The following is a 20,363-nucleotide window of genomic DNA, read 5'->3' as shown; positions in this document are numbered from 1 at the left end:
GGATAGCTACAATTTGTAGTACCACCACTGAATAATGGAATCATTTGTAGGCCAGAAGGATGTCACTTCTTATTTAGCTCCTCTATGAGCAGTGCTAAATATTAAGGTCTGCTCCTCTAAGCCTGTTACTCAAGATATGTCCATTTTTTTCATCTGAAACGCGTTTTCGCTGTTTATAGGTAAGTCGCGGCACAATAAAGATAGATATATAAAGATATAGATACTGTATTGATATATATATATATATATATATAGTTTGATATATATATATATATATATATATATATATATATATATATAGAGAGAGAGAGAGAGAGAGAGAGAGAGAGAGAGAGAAGAGAGAGAGAGATAAATAGATACATAGATAGATAGATAGAACTAAATACATTTCCAAGCTACTCAAGAGAGTGTGGAAAAAAAAGGAATAACTATAATTGTTCTCAGGATCTAACTATAGACATTAGAGCCTATTTATTAATATGTATGCGTGTATGCGGACAGTCCGTATTATATATTATACGCTCTTTTTTTATATAGATATCTAAATGTATATTTTTAGAGTTTCACAACCATGAATAAAATCCCATTCTTACAACCAATGACATAGAGAATCTAAGCGTCTAGACAGACTTACATTAAGATTAGCCAAGATTACATTTAATAGGGGGTGGGAATGACGGAATAGAGCTAAGGCTTCTGGTGGCATGCAGTCTTCAGAATCACCTAAAATGAGTCGCTTTTTTATGTGTGTGTGTGTTAAAGAGAGAGAGAGAGAGAGAAAAAGAGAGAGAGAGAGAGAGAGAGACGAAGAGAGATCGATTGAAGTGATAGCACATAAAAAGCGGCCGAGTTAGCAAGCTTGACCCGACACCCGCTAATCCAAGAAACACCAGTATCTATCTCACCGCCTTGGAGAGTGTACGCTTTCTGTCTGGAACTCTGGCTAGACAGGGGAGTTCATTTAACCCAATGAACTGGCACACAAAGAGAGGTAACTTTGATTTTATTATTTGCTAACCCAATTTAAAAAATTGACAAAATTGTTGTTAAATATGATGTCAGAGATTATACAATTAACAATGTATGTAAATATTGAGTTAGAAAAATAAAAAATAAACATTATATTACTAAAAAAAATTATTATATTAATTGTTATGTATACTTTATCTTACCATTTTTGTATCATTATATTTTGTGATCCTGGAAGAAAACTATCAATCTGATTATAGCGATCAAAACAATAATGGTACGAATAGTTCTACTTAAGATTACAACTCCTCCCACCCCCACCTCCTTTTCCATATTAATCGGAAAGTAATAAAATCGGCGGTAGGTTCCTTACTGCGGCATGAGGCCGGATTAACAAAAGAGGCATAAACCCCAAAATATTAAGGGAAAAAAGGTAGGGCCTAATGGTGCCAAGGAAGGGGGTTGACAATGTTTGTTGTTAAATTCGAACCAATGATTGCTTTAATTAAAAGCAGGACAAAGTATTGAGAAGGATCAAAGAGAAAGTTTGTTATGAAGGGCAATTTGGGGGTGCTGTGTTCAACTTAACTCACATCACACAAAGATTATTCCACATAAGTAGATTGTCGATTATTTGTATTAACTGGGAACGGCTGCTGTCCGGTTAGTCGACCGTCCGGATAACCGAATATAGAATATTATAAACGGTCTGTTTCAACAACAATATGCAGAAAATTTAAATGAGGGTATCGTATCGTAGGTAATTATGAAATTCAAGTAAAATATACATGGGAACAAATCATTATACGTAGGCGAGACAGCCGGTATGACCTCAACTGGGGCAACAAATTGTAGTCTTGTTCTCAAGCCTTAACTGGGGCAACAAATTGTTGCCATGTCCTCAAGCCTCAACTGGGGCAACAAACTGTAGCCCTGTCCTGAAGCTTCAACTGGGGCAACATATTGTAGTCTTGTTCTCAAGCCTTAACTGGGGCAACAAATTGTTGCCATGTCCTCAAGCCTCAACTGGGGCAACAAATTGTAGTCTTGTTCGCTAGCCTTAACAAATTGCAGACATGTCCTCAAGCATCAACTGGGGCAACAAATTGTAGTCTTGCTCGCTAGCCTTAACAAATTGCAGACATGTCCTCAAGCATCAACTGGGGCAACAAATTGTAGCCCCTGTCCTGAAGCTTCAACTGGGGCAACAAATTATAGTCTTGTTCTTTACCTTCATCTTAGGCAACAAATTGTAGTTTTCTTCAACGGGGCAACAAATTGAGATTGTAACATTATAAACTCTGTGGTCAGTGTTCGATTTTAAGGACTAACAGAACAGTGTGCACTGTTCTCATTCAAGTCTAGAGTTACAAGAGCCGAAGGCTCATTTCTACCTGACATTTTCAAAGAAGAAGCGACGAACGTTGAGAAATCAATATTGACAGTGCAATAACCTCGTGTCGATCTAATTTGTTAAACAGTCTTATATCTGGGTTAGGTCTGGGTTAGGTCTTTCACTTAGGTCTTCTTTTTACGTCTTTTGGATACGTTTGGTGCTAGGTCTAGCCGTTCTAGCCGTTAGGTCTTTCACTTTTTGTATGCTAGGCGCTGGTGAAATTTAGGTATTGCCGAAGCTATAATAATATTGACAATGATATTATAACAATAAAATTGAAAGATTTAAGGCTTAACAAAACTTTCTAGAATGTCCCTAGAGAAAACTGAGGACTTCCTTTACAGCTACATACTTTGTCAAGAGGCCAGCACAAGCCTCAGGCTCTGGAATATCCATTTATAAGCCACACTGAATGGGAAAGTGCCTGATGTGGAAAACATTGCGCAACTCATTTCGAATACAGAACTATTTATCCAAGACATTTGAGAATCTAATGATAATATAGAAAAAGAATTATAAGTTTTTTCTCAATGTTATTTTATGGTCTCAGAACTTTCCGTCCGAAATTCCATCACTAAAATGTCCATGTTCTTGAGTTCTAATTTTAATTACATATTGGATATGAAAAAAAAGAAAGTTCTTTTCCTCTAGATTACCTTTATGATTACATTTCTTCTAAATTAAAGAAATGCATTGTCTTACATAAGGAAAATCTGTAATATTTTCTCATGGCGTAACTCTGGGGAATCACCTTTTTTTTTTCATCTACTTAAGTCTGTTCAACCGTTGGGTCACCACAAATGATCTGTCGACCGTTTTTCTCCATTCCTGCGTTTTGCCTTGGATAGAATCTCTTTCAATGACAGGCCCGTCTATTGTATCGAATCGCTTTCTCTGTCTGCCTCTTATTCTTGGTCCATATTTTTATGGTGTGTGTGTGTGTGTGCGCGCGCGTGTGTGTGTGTGTACGTATGATGTGAGTGCATTGACTAATATAATATTCGTCACATGACAAAGAAGACTGGCCTGCATTTTCAGTGTATAAAATAGGGTTAACCCTGACGAAAAAATGGGATATCTGTGAATACTGAATGGTACCTTAGGATATGTTGAAAATCCTTCAACATCTTGTGATATAGTTTGCATTCCGATATAATTGTACATATATTAAAGTTTTGTAGATATTTCTTCATACAAAACGTAAAACAAATAAATTTAAGACAATTTCTCCAATTTTTGTAAGCGCGATATGCTTTGCTCTTAATAACTAAATGAATAATAGATTTTTTTAAAATCTAATTTTTTTTAACTCCACATTTGTCCTCCCGTTTTCCCTGTATGACCAATTAGATCAGGGGTTCTCGACCTGTGGATCGCGACCCCCTTGGGGGTCGATTTACGACTTGCCAGGGGTTGCCTAAGATCATCGAAACTATGGATTGTTATAGTCTATTTTTCTAATGCTGTATCTGTTGGGGGGGGGGAATCGCGGCAGAGTGGTTGATTGTAAAAGGGGTCGACGAGCTTAAAAGGTTGAGAACCTCTGAATTAGATAGTAATTCTTTTCCCAAAGATATGCATAAACTGTTAAACTTCGAGGAAATTCATTAGAGCCGTTTTCAAGATCCGTGTCCCCACATTTTTTTAATAGTGTTTGGACCCTATGAAGAAGTTGCAAGCTTATAAGAGGGATAGTAAAAAGGAAGTGTATTTTGTTCTTTAAATAGAATTTCAAACTTGCATTTAAATTAATGTGTGAGTTTATACAAAATCCTACTCGGGTGGGTTGGATTAGTTGAATGGAGTTACAAAATACCTAAAATAAATTAACATATGTCATACTCTTAATGATACATAACATATTTAATAGTCAAGTCTCTTTTACAATTAATCTTAACTTGCCAATTCTTTATCGGGTCAAAAAAAAACAACATAAAAAAATAAATAAAATAAACACAAATAAACCTGGGTTGATACGGTTCTCGAAAACGGCTCAAACGATTTTCCTAGAAATTTGGAAAAGAATTACTAGCCAGTACTCCGCACAGGGTAAACTCGGGTTTGACAGCTTATAGTTTTTTAAAAGTTTAATAGAAATTTTAATTAAATTTGTTCTGGATGTCTAGACACTCTCTATACGCCAGCGGGTACTCCAGCAAGTGTTCACTAAAGATTTAAATAAATAAATATTTTTTGCGCCTCGTCTGGTAGGCCTGGATCGATAGACCTATCTTTTGTTCACTCTGAGTAGATTTTATTATACATGCGCTTATCCAGAAAATTTTCTCGGAGAAAAGGGGGGGGGAATTAGGGTCTGGTAAAAAAACGTTCCTTTTTTTAAAAAAAAATCTATCATTCATTAGTTATTAAAAGCAAACAAATAACTCTTTGCGTCATATACCAAGCTTCACAAAGAAGGAATTGTCTATGTTTAAAATTAAATTTACGTCTTCCGCATTGTGTGGCTGTCGTTTTCTTACTGTAAGAAAAATCATGTCTTCCTTTTAATGTTTTCAATACAGGTAAACAAAATTTGCATATTTAAGGCAAACATAGCTCATTCAAAGTAGACTAGCTCTATTAAGCTACTCCACTGTGTAGACACTGGAACTATGACAATTCTGTGGCAACTTATCTTGATGGTTAAAGATACAGCATAGAGGTTAGTATACTCAAGTGTTGTTTGTTGCCTTGGCACACTGAGCAAGGGCGTATTTAAATAGTAAAGGTCATTCCAACAAAAATAATTCGTTCTATTTTTTATAGCTTTTGTATCACACATCTTTCATGCTTATAGCATGATCAGTGCGCCAGGTTCAAATTTCTTTTATAGGCCAGTGCGGGGTTATGATCCAAGCTTACGCCCCCTTGTTAGGTAACGGTTTTTGGCCACTCAGTCATACATCCCACTGTAAGTGTTTGTTTGAGTTTGATACAAACTTGCAATGTTTGTTTTGTTTTACATGGTTCGGGTGTTACTTTGCAATCTACATCCTAGCTCAAACCTTACGCAGGACTCACTCCCCATTGATCTCAGACAGACAACATGCTACACCACTTTTAAGAAGAACATTAAGACCTATCTGTTTAAAACGTTTTTAGATTAACTGTCATTTTAGCTCTCATGTTTTTGTTTGTAATGTTGTTACAGCGCCTTGAGCCTACATTTTGTTTGTTAACAGCGCTTTATAAATAAAATTATTATTATTATTATTACATACTAGCCCCAAACCTCACGCAGGACTACATCCTAGCCCAAACCTCACGCAGGACCAAGGGGGATAGCAGCGGACGTATATTAACCCTGTACCATTGAGACAACCGAGCGACAGTCCAGTGCGCATACCGCACGGCCAGGCAGCCATCCAATACCTAACATCCTGATCTTCTTTGATAAAGTACAAAAGAAAGTTGTGCGTTGATCAGATACCAATCTCCTTAGTAGACCTAATCACGGAGCTGTGACGTGACAACAAGCTATTTGTCTAAGCTGCCCACAGGTTGTGACGTCGCAGGCCTACTAAAACGATTGGTCTCGCCTGAACACCCAATCAAATCAATCTCTAGTCCCCCCCCCCGCCCACACATTTACGTAATACTAAGGGGTATAACTTAACAATTTGTTTCCGGGAACAGCTGCAATTTAGAAAGGCCAATGCCATCTGATCTTTGACATAATCAATTTAGGAAGAAAAAAAAATTGAATTAGAAGCCACTGTCTCATTCCACATCCAGCACAGTTCTTGTTGTTTCTTTGGTTCACTTATTAAACCTAGATTGATCTAGAGTCTGAACAAAATTATTTCCCTTGAGCATTGTATTTTTTTTTTTTACTTGGGGGCGTACTCTTCATTGACGTACACATTTCCTTTAACATAAACATTTGAATCAAATTATAATTTTACTTCATTAGAAAATGTGTGTGGGGGAAAATGTTTAAAATTTGGCTTGAAAAATTAAGGATTTTTAGTTTGTTTGTTTCTTAGATTTAAAAAAAAAAAGGATGTGCTGGCGTCCTTGGTCACTCTTAATCTTTACCTTTTTACAAAATGTAGATATAGGTAGTTCCCAGATCATTTAAAAACTGTTTTTAGGGTGCGATGGCTGAGTGGTAAAGTGCTTGGATTCAAATTCAAAGCGTCCCGGGTTCGAATCTTGGTGAAGGCTGAGATTTTTATTATGGGATCTTTGGGGCACCTCTGAGTCCACCCAGTTCTAATTGGGTACCTGACAAAAGTTGGGGGAAAGTAAAGGACGGTTGGTCGTTGTGTTGGCTCTCGTTATTCTTTGGCCACAGAAACAGATGGCTTTTTCATCAACTGCCCTATAGATGGCAAGGTCTGAAACTGGAGGTTTAGTTTTTTTATGTTTCTAGAGAAACACATAGAGTTTAGTCATACCGAAAAGAGAGAGAGAGAGGGAGCAGAGAGAGAGAGAGAGAGAGAGAGAGAGAGGAGGGGGAGGATGGAGAGGGAGCAGAGAGAGAGAGAGGGAGAGGGAGAGGGAGGAAGCAGAGAGAATTCTCTTTCCAATTACTGTGACAGTAACGCTAATTACTTCTCTTAGGTTTAATGCACTGAGTGTGTCATCGTCTCCTGGCTATTACATTAGCACTGACGTGATTGAGAAATGTAAAAACTTTCCCTTGGGAAATAGGACTGCATTAGTATGGTAGAATGTTTTTAAAAAAGCAGCATATCACTTGAAGTTTGTTTTTTTTTTCTTTTTTTTTTTAGATCTGTTTTATAAAGAGGCATCAAAATATAGTTCTTAAACATACGACGTTGTCCCTGATTTACAAGCCTCGATTTATCATTTAAATGCAATTAAAATGTTTGTAAAATGTATTACATGTTTCGGATGTTCCTTCCAATTTAAAGATAATTACTTCCTAGTCCAAACCGCCCGCAGGACGACGGGGGATCGGAGCGGGCAGGGTTTGAACACTGGACCATCGATAAATCTCAACGACCACGACCATGAAGCTATCCATTAATATTTTTATTATTAGTAACAACTGAAATCAATATAATATCTATCTTAATAAAATAGAGTTAAAATTGTAACAGTCAATGTAATCTTATATCATACAGACGTTACTTAAAAAAAGAAGATGATTACGCCCTACGCGTCATGCATCTAGTCATGCATGTTAACCAATGACTTAAATTCTGCCAAGTCACTGGATTTCCTGGCTGGCTCAGGCAACCCATTCAATACTTACATTGCACTAGGTAAGAAGGAGTATTTGTACAGCTTTGTCCTTGCATATGGAACGAGGAACACCTACAATCAATCTAATATCTATCTAAATGAACTAGAATTAACGTTTCACCAAATCAGCATTAAAAATACAGAGTGTTTAGATACAAAAAAATAGACTGATCAAGAAACTATATATATATATATATATATATATATATATATATATATATATATATATACATATATATATATATATATATAATATATATATATATGTGGGGTATAATCTATACTGAAATAAATGGAAGGGAGACGTCAGTTATCATATTATTCATGGACGTTTTCACACAAACTAGGACATTAGTTAATTAGTTTTCCTCTCGTGTATCAAGTATTTCTTTGTTCAACTAGCACTGGGAAAGACTTTTAATTTGTATTTTCCTATGAAACAGAATTGCCTTTGGAAAGAACGATTCTAATTAGTATTTTCTTATTAAAAGGACTATCACTTGGAAACAAAGGGTTCTAATTAGTATTTTCTTATTAAAAGGACTATCACTTGGAAACAAAGGGTTCTAATTAGTATTTTCTTATTGAAAGGACTATCACTTGGAAACAAAGGGTTCTAATTTGTATTTCTTATTAAAAGGACTATCACTTGGGAACAAAGGGTTCTAATTTGTATTTCTTATTAAAAGGACTATCACTTGGGAACAAAGGATTCTAATTAGTATTTTCTTATTAAACGGGCTAGCACTTGGAAACAAAGGGTTCTAATTAGTATTTTCTTATTAAACTTGGAAACAAACTGCTGTAATTTGTATTTTCCTATTCGAAAGAAGGAATTTTAAAAAAAATTAATGATCCTTTTGAAGTATTTCATTTGTGCATGGTATTTTGAAATTATGGTCCATTGTCTTATGCATTATTTCCACTTTGCGGTAAAGGCGTCAGTTATGGGGAGTCTCTAGAATACTCTAGACAGAAAGACGTCACTTACTCTTCCTAAATGTAAACTTAGGCCTAAATACACATCTTTTAGTTTTATTGGAGTATAAGCATGTGACAGAGTGAGACAAATCCAAATTGATTTTCTAACAATCCTCATTTCTTACACCATACAAAAAATGTAAAAGTAAAGTACACTCTATTAGACATTTCGATCTCTAGTGCAGATGATGTAAAGGTCATCTATTTATGTGGCCGATGATTTTATGTGACCATCACAACGACCTAATCACCTTACTTCCCCAACTAAGGTCAGGTACTTATTAGAGTTGGATGGATTCAAGGGCGTCCTTAAAATCTGGAAATTCAAAATCCCAGTCGTCACCAAGATTCGAACCCGAGACACCCCGCAAAGCGTTTTATCACTCAGTCAACAAGTACCATCATACTACAAATTCTAATACAAACTTTTTAAATCTGAAAATGTACATATACAGTATAAGGCTTGTATTCGATGCCGACTACTCAGAAGAGGTACAGTATTGCTAAATTGCGCTTTGGGCTGCAAGCTGTCTCCACAGTATTTTACTGCTAGAAAATAAATCTAGGTGTTGTTGGTTGGTCGTTGTTTTGTAGTCCGAACAGCAAGTACAACTAAACCTATGTAGACGTATTAAATTTTTGATGGAATAATCTTGAACAGACTTCTTTTTATACAAAAATAGTTGGCCTCATAGAACGACTATGGTTCATCTCGAACACTTTTTTATGTGTCTGTGGAGCCCTATTTTGGAGAGAGACACTCCCGTCCACATGTATCGCAGGTTAAGGTGGCTTTCGCTTTGGTGGTAGAGGTGCTGGTCATTTTCCGTATGGCACGCTTTTCTTCCAGATCTGAAATGTAGCAGTAGCACAAATGAAATAATAATCTGAACAAAAATCTAGGTCACCGCTGTTATGGAGTGTGTGTGCGTTTCAGTGAAGGAAGGAGTATTATTTTTTGGTCTTGGAGAATGATGAAATCACGCCAGGGTCTGTCATAATCTATGTTAAGAACGGCAGATGAACCAGTAATTTGAAATAGTAAAGACGTGTTTTTTTAGTGAGTGACATTTTGTTTAAATTTCAGTTTATTTCATGACTATTAGATCTATCTCTCACGTTAAATCTGTGAATATTGTAATAGAAATTATATGAACTTTTGTTCACAAGAGAAGTTTGTTCAGTTTATTTAAAGTTTCTTTCAATAAATACGCCTACATCGCTTACATCGGTTGTACCAACGATTTGGTGATACAGTACAACGACCGACCGACAACAACTGCACAACCAAGTCTTTACTGGCTCACGTCTCTTTAACACATACGCCCCTTCAACCGAAACACACGTGACTTAAATTAACATCCATTATGACAGACCAGCTGGTAGTTTCATCAGCTACTCTGCCCTTGGCACATATACACACATATTAGCCTCCAAAAAAGAATGTCTTTTTTTCTCTCTCCTCTAATTTAGATAAGAGGTTTCCAAACTGTTTTCTGCGGAACCCTAGTGTTCCGCGAGGCTAGAATGGGTTTTCCACGAACTACTGAAATAAGTAACTATTAGGCCACCAAGTGAATTAGTTTCTCAAAAAATAAGCAGTGTTCCGCTAAATATTCAGAATGTGCGACGTGTTCCGTTAAGGAAAATGTTTGAGAAACACTGGTTTAGATGGATTGAAGAGGTATTTTAAAACTTTTAATGTTTCCAAGTCAGTGATACCCAACATTTTTCGGCAGGAAAAGAGAGGTGGTGACATATGCATAAAACACCTGTGATTGACTCGAGGACCAAGAAAAAAAAGCCCAGAGTAAATGAAGGAGGCTGCGTAGTAAAGCGTTTGGCTTCTGGAACAGATGGTCCCAGGTTCGAATCCATGGATTTTTTTATTTTGGAATTTCTGGGAAGACTCTTAAGTCCATCAACCTCTGATGGGTATCTGACATTAGTTGGGTAAAATTATAAACGGTTGGTCGTTGTGCTGGCCACATGACACCCTCGCTAACCGTGAGCCACAGAAACAGATGATCTTTTCAACATCTGCCCTATAGACCGCACAGTCTGAAAGGGAAAATTGAGTAGAAATGAGCCACAGAAACTTATTATTTAGTGTTGGCAGAACGCTCGGGGCTTGGATAACACAGCGTTGTTGGCCTGCGGACAGTAGGTTAACCACAGAAACAAATGACCATTACATCATCTGCCCTATAGACTGCTTAATTTTGAAAGGGAAAATTTATCGGAAGTTATCCACAGCAACTTGTTAGTGTTGGCAGAACGTTTGAGGCTGTTGTAGACAGTTGTAGTACCGCGGGCCGTAGGTTAACCATCAGTGTGCCAAGTGGTTCATTTACCAACTAAATAAGCTAGACCATAAATTCAGTTCCATTGCTTACTTAGTTTTAATTGCATTGTTATGAACATATTGACACAATATTGTTAAAAACCATGTCCGCATAGTATGGCTTTAACACACTGAATCACTACACAACACATTCGTCTCTAACATTGCGTGAACACATTCTTACGGACCAGTTACAAGCACATGTAAACATAAGAACGACAATCGATACAGTAAATAATTTTCAAAACATGCATACATTTTAATTCGTACTTTTTATTTCTTCATTTGAATTTGCCTTAAGGGGCGCGGTGGCTGAGTGCTAAAGCACTAGGCTTCCGAACTGAGAGTTCCCGGGTTCGAATCTCTTTGAAGACTTTTTTTTTTCGTTTTCATGCCCTAACGCAGCTGTTTAGATCTGCCTCTACAACATCACGCCGTCGTATTCGTGGTCTGCCATTAGGGCGCATGCTCGTTGGTTTGTGCGGGTAAACAATCGTTGTTCCCCGGTACTCCGACATATCATCGAAGTGACCTACCTAGCAAAGACTGCTTTCTTTTCCAAAACTTATATCAACTCACTCTGACTGTCTGTCTGTCTCACTAGCGGATCCAGAACTTTGGAGTGGGGGGGGGCGAATTTTTTTCAAACCCTAACCCTAACGCCCAGCAAACCCTAACCCTATGCATAAACGTGCGTACAGCGCGCGCGCGCACACACACACACACATATATATATATATATATATATCATTTCTCAACCTTCGGCGAAAAACAAAACAACTGGGGCCCCGACGACAAAAGTGTTTTCTTGCTTTTTTCACTGTAGAAACGTATTCTCCTGACAAGTACAGCTCATTATTCATCAATGGAGTTCGGGGCGAAGCCAAAAGCGTTTTCTTGCATTTTTCACTGCAGAAACGCATTCTCCTGACATCTACAGCTCATTATTCATACTATTAAAAAAGGACCTTGAAAATATTCTAATATAAATTTATAGGCCCATAATACATTGCAAATAAAAAAATTATTCGATAAATAGTATTTAAGAAAATTGAAGTATAAATTGTGAGTTATAGTCCCAAATTTATTTAACTAGAAAAATATCAGATTGAGTAAAGGTTGGGAAAAGGCGACTATGAAAACACTATTTGAGTTTAGAACTCATCTCAATCATGACTTTTATACTGAAAAATTTCGTTTGAATGCAAAGTCTTTCTTAAAATAATTATGATAAATTCATGTGAAATTATATAAATAAACCCTGTCTGGAAATGGGAGGGGCGGTAGAGTGAAAACGATTAATCTTAGCTTCTTTAATAATTTCTGCTAAATATTGCATTTGGCATTAAAGAATAGGGGTGGGGCGACTCGATATAAGAATTTAATTTATAGTGTATATAAATTATATTAGTGACAGATTTTTTTAAATTTTGTAATTTCTTAACTATAATACAAAAAGAAAAAGTATTGATTTTTCCGATGGGGGAAATGCGATTGCATGTATCGCCCCTCCCAACTGGTACAACCATCTTTCATTTAAATTTACTAATGATACAATTTGAGATTAGAGTATGGTACGACATAATAAACAATGGGTCACATATCAATACGTAGTTTATATTATATAGATATTCAACTAATTTTGTTCACAAACTATGATTCTCCACAAAAATAGGACCGCCCCCCAGCACAGTGGCGTAACTAAGGGGGGGGGGGATGGGGGGGGAGAATTTTAAAATCCCCCCGGGCCCCCACCTAGGGGGGGGCCCCAAATGGGTGTCCGAAATTTATTTGTAAATACATAAATTAATATATTTGATTGACAAATAGTGTCAACGGGTGTCTTTTTTTAATCAACATTTATGGATTAAATTTATCACAAAGACTAAACCTAGATATTTTAAAAATATTTTTGCCGCACAGATCAGTTTTCAGAGAGGTATGGTTTATCCATTTTAAACTTTGTTGCCACGAATAAAACTGCATGATATACAGCGAATTCCAGGTATCTTGTTACCTCTACTAATAATAGATCTAAATGGCGAGTATTATATGGCTACACTAATTAACCTTGAAGCAAAATTTACAGAATCGAGTATAACTAAAAGTTATTCTTAACAATGCTAAAATTGTCCATTATTCGGGTTTGGCGTCTATAATTTCAGAATTAAACTTCACACTCGAGTTATTACCCCTTTATTCATCTTTCCTCAATCCAATGGAAACTCTCTCTTTTTATTTACATCTAATCTTTTGCTTTTGCACAAAACATAAACCAAAAATAATGACGTAATATCATATAATATTAATACATCCTTCCTATTGAAGTTATTATCACACCCTTCCTTTTAAAGTTCTTAATAGTGATATCTACTAGCAGGGCCGGCCCTAGCATTTGCGTGGCCCTATGCGAAACGGATCGCGCGGGGCCTAGTCTGGGTAGGGATAAGCATAATGTCAAAATTATTATTTTTTGAATTAGAAAATAGGCCTACTTTCGTCTTTGCAATAAATTTTTATCAAATGAAAGCTCGCAGCCTCGCAATGCCACTTTTTATTTATTGGCACCCCAAAACGTCAATTTCGTCTATTCTTCAGGAGATTTGAATAAATTCAAAAAAAAAGTTCAGGACTTTATCGTATATTTTGCCTTTTCATGAGATTTCCTGGAGGCCCTGAAAAATCAGGAGGTCGCGAAAACCCTGTTATTTTATATACGTTATAATTGTTTAATTTAATAATGTACACTTGGAATTAGCGCGGGGCCTATGAAAGCGCGGCGCCCACTGCGACCGGCACTGTCTACTAGGAACTTTAACAATTCGTCCACTTCTGGTTGTCTTGACTGAACAAGTTCTCAAGACGTTGATCTATAACTGTCTGTTTCGTTTGTAGCAACAGTTTGCAGTTCATTGTCTTCATCGGTATCATAGTACCTAGAGATGTCTTCATCGAAACTCTTATTTAAAAAGCGTTGATTTCTTCTGTATGTTATTCCATTGTTTGTCTTTATGATGTAAGATCTGGGTGCTGAATTTTTTTTTATGACAACTGCTTTCTGCCATGTTTGACCTAGACGAACTCTCCGACAGAATAATCTTTAGGTAGTCTTGCTTTTGCATCGTATTTCACTTAGCTTTTCATCTGTCGTTCGTTGAGTAATGTCTCTGCATTTTCAGCTACCAATGGTTTCAGAAGATTGTGATCAGTTGGAATGATTCCCTGAGTCTTTTACTCGTCAGCAGTTGTGATGGTGAATACGGCAGTCCACTTATCGGAGTATTTCTATACTCGAGCATAACGAGATATGGATCTTTCCCACTTTTGTATACTCTGAATCCTTTTGCTTTCGCACAAAACATAAACAACCAACAATGACGTAATGCCATATAATATTAGCACAGAATCTTCTTTATGCAGTGGAAAATTACGAATATAATTAATATAGTTCGGAAGAAACTACAAAAGTCTGGACTGCATATACGGGAATCTGCTAAAGAAATTAGTACCCTTTCATGCTTTCTGCAAAATGATGAGAAACTGACAAAAACCCAATCCATCGAAAAATCAAAAGAAGGTAGTGAATACTATGGATTCCCTGTAATCAAAACAACCATATGAAAGAAAAGACTTGATGGGAAGTTGAGTTCTAATGTAGGACTGTCAATATTACTGCAATTCAAACGTGTTGCGACAGAAGTGCTGGACAGATTTCATATGGAGATGAAGGGCAGATTCCAAAGGCTGGAAAGAAAATGGATACCTTTGGGTTTCTTCTTGAACCAAGACACCTGTTAGAAGACACGCTTGTGACAAACTGTGCTACTTTTCCTGTTTGTATGATGAAATAAATGGAAAATCGCTTTTTCAATGATGTCATTGATGCACGAGCACTTTTCATCAACAAACAGTAATACAATCACCAATAGACATATTGAGGAAACAGGCTTCATATGGGAATTACGTTTGCTAAGACTTTGCAACCTCCTCCGAATACCGCTAACTCAGGCCACTTCCATTACATCATGTGAGAGATCATTCTCAAAGCTCAAGCTCATCAAAAAGTATCTCAGGAGCACAATGACGCAAGAAAGGCTTATCATGGTTTTAATGTTAGTGAAGTCACAAATACTAGAAAGTATCGATGTAGTTGATGTTATAGATATCTTTGCTGCACAGAAAGCAGGACGTGAAGCGATATCAATTTAGATTTGTCACTTGTGCATTATTTAACTAATAAACAACGGTATTATTCATTAAAAGAGTCTTGATGATTACTTTTTGTTAAGTTTACTGATATACTGAACCAATTTGATTTGAGGCTTATATATTTTTGCGTACATTATCTCATGTCATATGTCGAATGTCAAAATGCAAGGGGCCCCCAAAGAGGTCAATCCCCCCGGGCCCCCGAATCCCTAGTTACGCCCCTGCCCCAGCACTCAGAGGGCTAGAGTGGGGAGGGCAGTACATGCAATCGCCCCCCCCTCACCCCACCGAATCGGCTAATATACCAGAAAGGGAGCGACATAATATAAAATGTATATATTAATTCAACTAATTTTGTTCACAAACTATGATTTCTCCATAAAAACGGACCGCCCCCCCCACTCAAAGGGTTTAGGTGGGAAGGGCAGTAGAGGTATTCGCCCCCCCCCCCCCACCAATCGGCAAACAGGGAACGATATAAAGATCGGTTAAAATATCTATAATAAGTTTTAATAATATAGATATTTAATTGATTTTGTTAGCAAGCTGTGATTTCTACAAACAAATTGGACCGCCCCCCCCCACTCGAAAGTGTAAGGGGGGGGGGCGCGGGATTGATACCATCGCCCCCTCCTGACCCCACCAAATCGGTCAACATACTAGTGGGGGGGGGCGAAATAATCTAAAAATAGGTTGAAATATAAATAATTTGTATATATTTTTAACATAAGTAATAAATTCGTATACAAATTGTGTGAATCCTATACTAAAGTTCGTCCGCCTCCCCCCCCCGGGGGGGGGGTCGGCCGAGTGGGGGGGGCGATCGCCCCTACCGCCCCCCCCCCTGGATCCGCCAGTGGTCTGTCTGTCTGCTAAACAATTTGTACACGTTATTTCTCCCTCACCCAAGCTCGGATCAACTTCAAAATTTAGCACACCAAAAAAAAAATTCACAAAACAATTATCAATAAAATAAAAAAAATTAAACAACTACTGAATTTGATTATTATGTTCGGTATCGAACAAGGGACAGTTGGGGTGTTATACGTTGAATTAGCTCCCTTTATACTTTGTGTAGAGAATTAGGTCGTCGCTTAAAAGTTTGAAACTAACAATAGATAAAAATAGATAACTGTAAAGCCTTCTATTTTCAATTGCACTTCGCTGGCTCAATGGTAAATGTATTGGCTAGAGCCCTCGAGTCGTACACATTTTTTTTATCTAAATACATTGAAAAAGCCATCACGGTGACCTTCACACAGATACCCCATCCCCTCCCCCGCCCCCTTTTTCCAACTGGTCCAGATAAGTGATAGGATCATTGCGCTTTGAGAGAGCTAAAAGCAGGAAATAGCGCTAAATGAAAACATTTGGTGAAAATATTTCTATTCGCACAGATTTATCATTGTTAGTCTAGATCTATTATAAATATAATTACATGATTGATCTAAACTAATTAATACAATTGCCCTTAATATGAGGTTTGTTTTTATAAAAAGTATATTTTTTCTTTTTTTTTTTTTTTCATCAGTATATATATATATATAGGCATCAGGGGCGGACTGGGTGTCAAAATCGGCCCAGGCATTACCATATAACCCGGCCCACAAATGACATGTCATATTATATGTGTATAATATATGTAGATAAAGTTTGATAATGCGTCAAATACTGGATGTATGCTTGCGTAGGATTACATACTGTATTTTATTTATACATGTATGTAGTCTGAAAACTATTAACAGTACAATAGCAGCCTTAATAAGTTTGAAATGAATATATTGTTATATCTCTGCTCCCACATTGAAGCGTATGGTACGCACCAGGGCACTGTTAAAGACGAGTGAGTGGGTAGAAACAAGATGGTGGACTGTTGATTCCAGCCAAGTAGATAGAGAGACAGAACAGAGATAGATTAGAAGCTTAGAACCGCCTGAGTTGTAGAAGGGATCATTGCCAGTGTGGTAAGCGGGTCAGAAGCAGTGTAGGTTGTCTGGTCAGGAAGAAGTCGTGTGAGGAAAGTGGAAAAGGTCATTCCTGTTAGTGTATGTATACTATTGTTCCTGAGACATGTCATGTGACCTGCGTTAGTGGCAAGATAGAGAACCCTGTTGGAACGTTAAGACATAGGCGGCAGCAGTGAACGGTGTATGCTAGTGGAAGGCAGTGGCGGAGACAGTGAACCCTGCAGGCCAGAGCAGTTAAATGAACTCATAAGACTTTTATGTTGTGATCGTCTAATATCTTGTAAAAAAAATATCTCTTCACCTTTATCTTTCGTGGAGTGTTTGCCCTCGGTTACAATAGTATTAAATGTTACGTTATGATATTACTTATAGATGACAGATGTTACTTAAAAAAAAAAAGAAAATAATTGCGTCCTAGGCATTTCATGTGTCATGTCACTGGGTGTCTGATAAGTCGTTGGTTTTCCTGGCTGGCTCAAACAACCTATTCCATTTAAAGACTAGAGTAAGCAGAACGGTTAGAGGGGAACTTAATGTGAAAAGATCTTGCTTCGTCTTAGTACATTCTCAAAAAACGCGAATTTTATAAGAATGTACCATGACCCATTATTTATAGGGCCTGATTTAAGTATGTGGGGACCCCGGGGCAGGGTTTTTGTGAAGGCCCCCTACAGTTTTTCAAAAGCTTTCATGAAATTCCACTTAGAAATAAAAATACTTATATCTAAAAACATGCTAAATTTAGTCTCACTTTGCTTTTTTTAAAAACTTTTAATCTGAAAATTTTAGTTTTAAGAAGTGTATAATTTTGAGTTTGTGGAGGGTAAGGGCCGGTAAGGCCCTTGGTAGATGTACTGCCGTAATTCCGGAGATGCATTCATATATTACGAGCATGCCACAAGCGGACACTTAACGACAGCGTTGCCAGCCGACCTAAGTTTTAAAGTGTTAGCTTTAAAAAGGAAAAAAAAAATGATACTTAAAAGTTTCAGAGACGTCGAAATACCGATATATATATTTCCTCGGGGATGTAGCCCCGCCTGCACTCCCTTAAATCCGGCCCTGATTATTTAAAATATAAATCTCCTTTCATTAAATATCGGATGTATCAGCGCTAAATAAAACCAGTTCATTAGTATAAGAATGTACGTCTTTAATGACTTCGAAGTAAGCAGAAAGTTTGTACATGCCGACCAGCAAAATGATCAGACCAAACACAACCACGAAGACATCAAAGCAGTGCTGAAGTCCATGGCGCTCGTACATAACAAAACATTACGGTCTGACGTTTTGCAAATGATAATAAGTATAGTGAAACGTTTTTGATATTCTAGTTAAATTTTAAACAAAATTAATTGTCCAAAAAAAAAAAAAAAAACTTGAACATCTCTTTCTTGCTGCTGTCACTTTTTTTTTTTAAAGTTGTCTTGAAAAAAAAAGTTCTCTGGTCACGACCAGACCGGCCCATTTGGTACCGGCCCACCGGGCATTTGCCCGAATGCCCATATAGCTAGTCCGCCCCTGATAGGCATTGTGTAAATACACTACCTGTTTACACTTCTCTTGCAACCTTGAGGCGTACACCATGTGACATTCCATGTAAATGCGTTTACTTCATAAATCCTTCAATAAGCAGAGCTCATCTTTTGTCTGACGCTAGAAACACGTGACAGACCTTGTTATGGTAAACATTATTTCACTGTGACAAGAGACACTGCCACCGTAAAGGTCATTATCGTGCCATCCTCAAATGACCAGACGTCCAGACAAATAACTCTTCCTTTTATAGCCAGGAAATCGCGTGCTGCGATGGGGGAGGAGACGTACTAGGTAGCTCTGAAAGGAATGATGCGTTATTAACTCCAGCCCCAAACTGGCCTAGGGAGGCATAAACAAGATCAGTTCTTAGATCCTTGTTCAAACGTAAAGGTCTTTGAAAATCTGACAGCAAATTATAGGGTGGAATATTAGTAGGTCATATAGCGAGAGAGAATTGAGCAGCCTCGCTGTCGAGCATGCACATATCCCACCGCCCACACTATCGAAATATTAGAAAACAAAATAGATCAAAATGACTTGAAACTATTGTTCTAAATCAGCCTTATTTGGCCTAAGGGTCATTTTAATTTCGACACTCGAGTTGCGGGCCATATCGTCAAAAAGGTAAAAAAAAAGAAAATAAACAATTTTATTATAAACCTGTGACTCTAGCCCTTGCAATAATGAATGAGAAGTTTATCTGAAACCAACTTCTTTTCATCTGGTTACATCAATGAGACGGCAAGTTGGAGCAGCCTTTGTGATGGTTGAAACTCTTTTTAAAACATGTTTTTGCCAGTGGGGGTCTAAGAGCTACTAACTTCTCTATGATTTCAAAGTTGCTGTTTTTGCCTCGAATAAAGATTTGGATCAGTATCAGATATGTCGGTGGACTCGTTAGCGGAAATAGAAAACATTACCAAATCTTCTGCCCTGTCTTTTAGTTTTGAATTGAGATCTTATACCACATCCTTCACTCGTAATTCCCATAAGACAGCCTTCAACTGCATTCCTTTTCTTGCTCATGAATGACTGCAAGCAAGCACTTTTTTTTTACGCATTCGAAGTCTGAAAATGACTTCCTTACTCTGTCGATATGATCAGCTCTGTAGCTGGTCTTTCAACAGACTTAATTCTTAGAAAACAAAATAGATCAAAATGGCTTGAAACTATTGTTCTAAATCAGCCTTATTTGGCCTAAGGGTCATTTTAATTTCGACACTCGAGTTGCGGGCCATATCGTCAAAAAGGTAAAAAAAAAAAAAAGAAACAATTTTAGTATAAACCTGTGACTCTAGCCCTTGTTAGATATTCGTATCTCTTTGTCTTATTTAATTTTGTGTTATAATGTTGGGTGTTATGTTCTATAAAAAGAGCTCTACATTTCCTCTATAAAACATAAATATATTGGCTTTTTATCAGTGCCACAATCCATCAAAGAAATAGTAAGAGCCCTAAGGTAGGGAAACATTTTTTTCAATTTTTTTATTTGTGTGGGGACGTGCTATTCAACACTTGGTGGGCTGATGTTTAGGCGGGCCGGATGAAACGACGTCGCGGGCCGATGTTCTAAATTATAGTCATTGAAAATGTGTGTAGTTCTGTGAGTGAGTCTTTTTACAAGATGCAATAGAGTGATCGTCATATAATAATATTCAAAAAAATGTATAACACCTACAAATCTTTGAATGTATGAATTTAAAATAATGAATGCCAACTTTTATGATTAGACTTCTATTTGTGA

At 37.2% G+C, this 20,363-nt stretch overlaps 1 protein-coding gene across 2 annotated transcripts in view; it reads left to right on the top strand.

Annotated features, from left to right (window-relative positions):
- Positions 1–670: 670 nt before the first annotated feature.
- Positions 671–20,363, top strand: part of LOC129923206 (FMRFamide receptor-like) — a 74,370-nt gene continuing 54,677 nt past the window's right edge. Inside the window, exons 1-2 of one of the 2 annotated variants that reach the window (XM_056013248.1) lie at positions 671–991; positions 4,888–5,027. Coding sequence is in view for 1 of the 2 variants with exons in the window: in XM_056013246.1 (XP_055869221.1) it covers positions 970–991 (22 nt within the window). In the remaining variant the exon portion in view is untranslated. The remainder of the gene's footprint in view (positions 992–4,887; positions 5,028–20,363) is intronic. The other variant, XM_056013246.1, reaches the window with a different exon arrangement.

The sequence above is a fragment of the Biomphalaria glabrata genome, chromosome 15 (assembly GCF_947242115.1).
Source record: "Biomphalaria glabrata chromosome 15, xgBioGlab47.1, whole genome shotgun sequence".
Classification (NCBI taxonomy): domain Eukaryota; kingdom Metazoa; phylum Mollusca; class Gastropoda; family Planorbidae; genus Biomphalaria; species Biomphalaria glabrata.
Note: the sequence above shows the minus strand (reverse complement) of the source record. Positions and strands in the feature narration are given on the sequence as shown.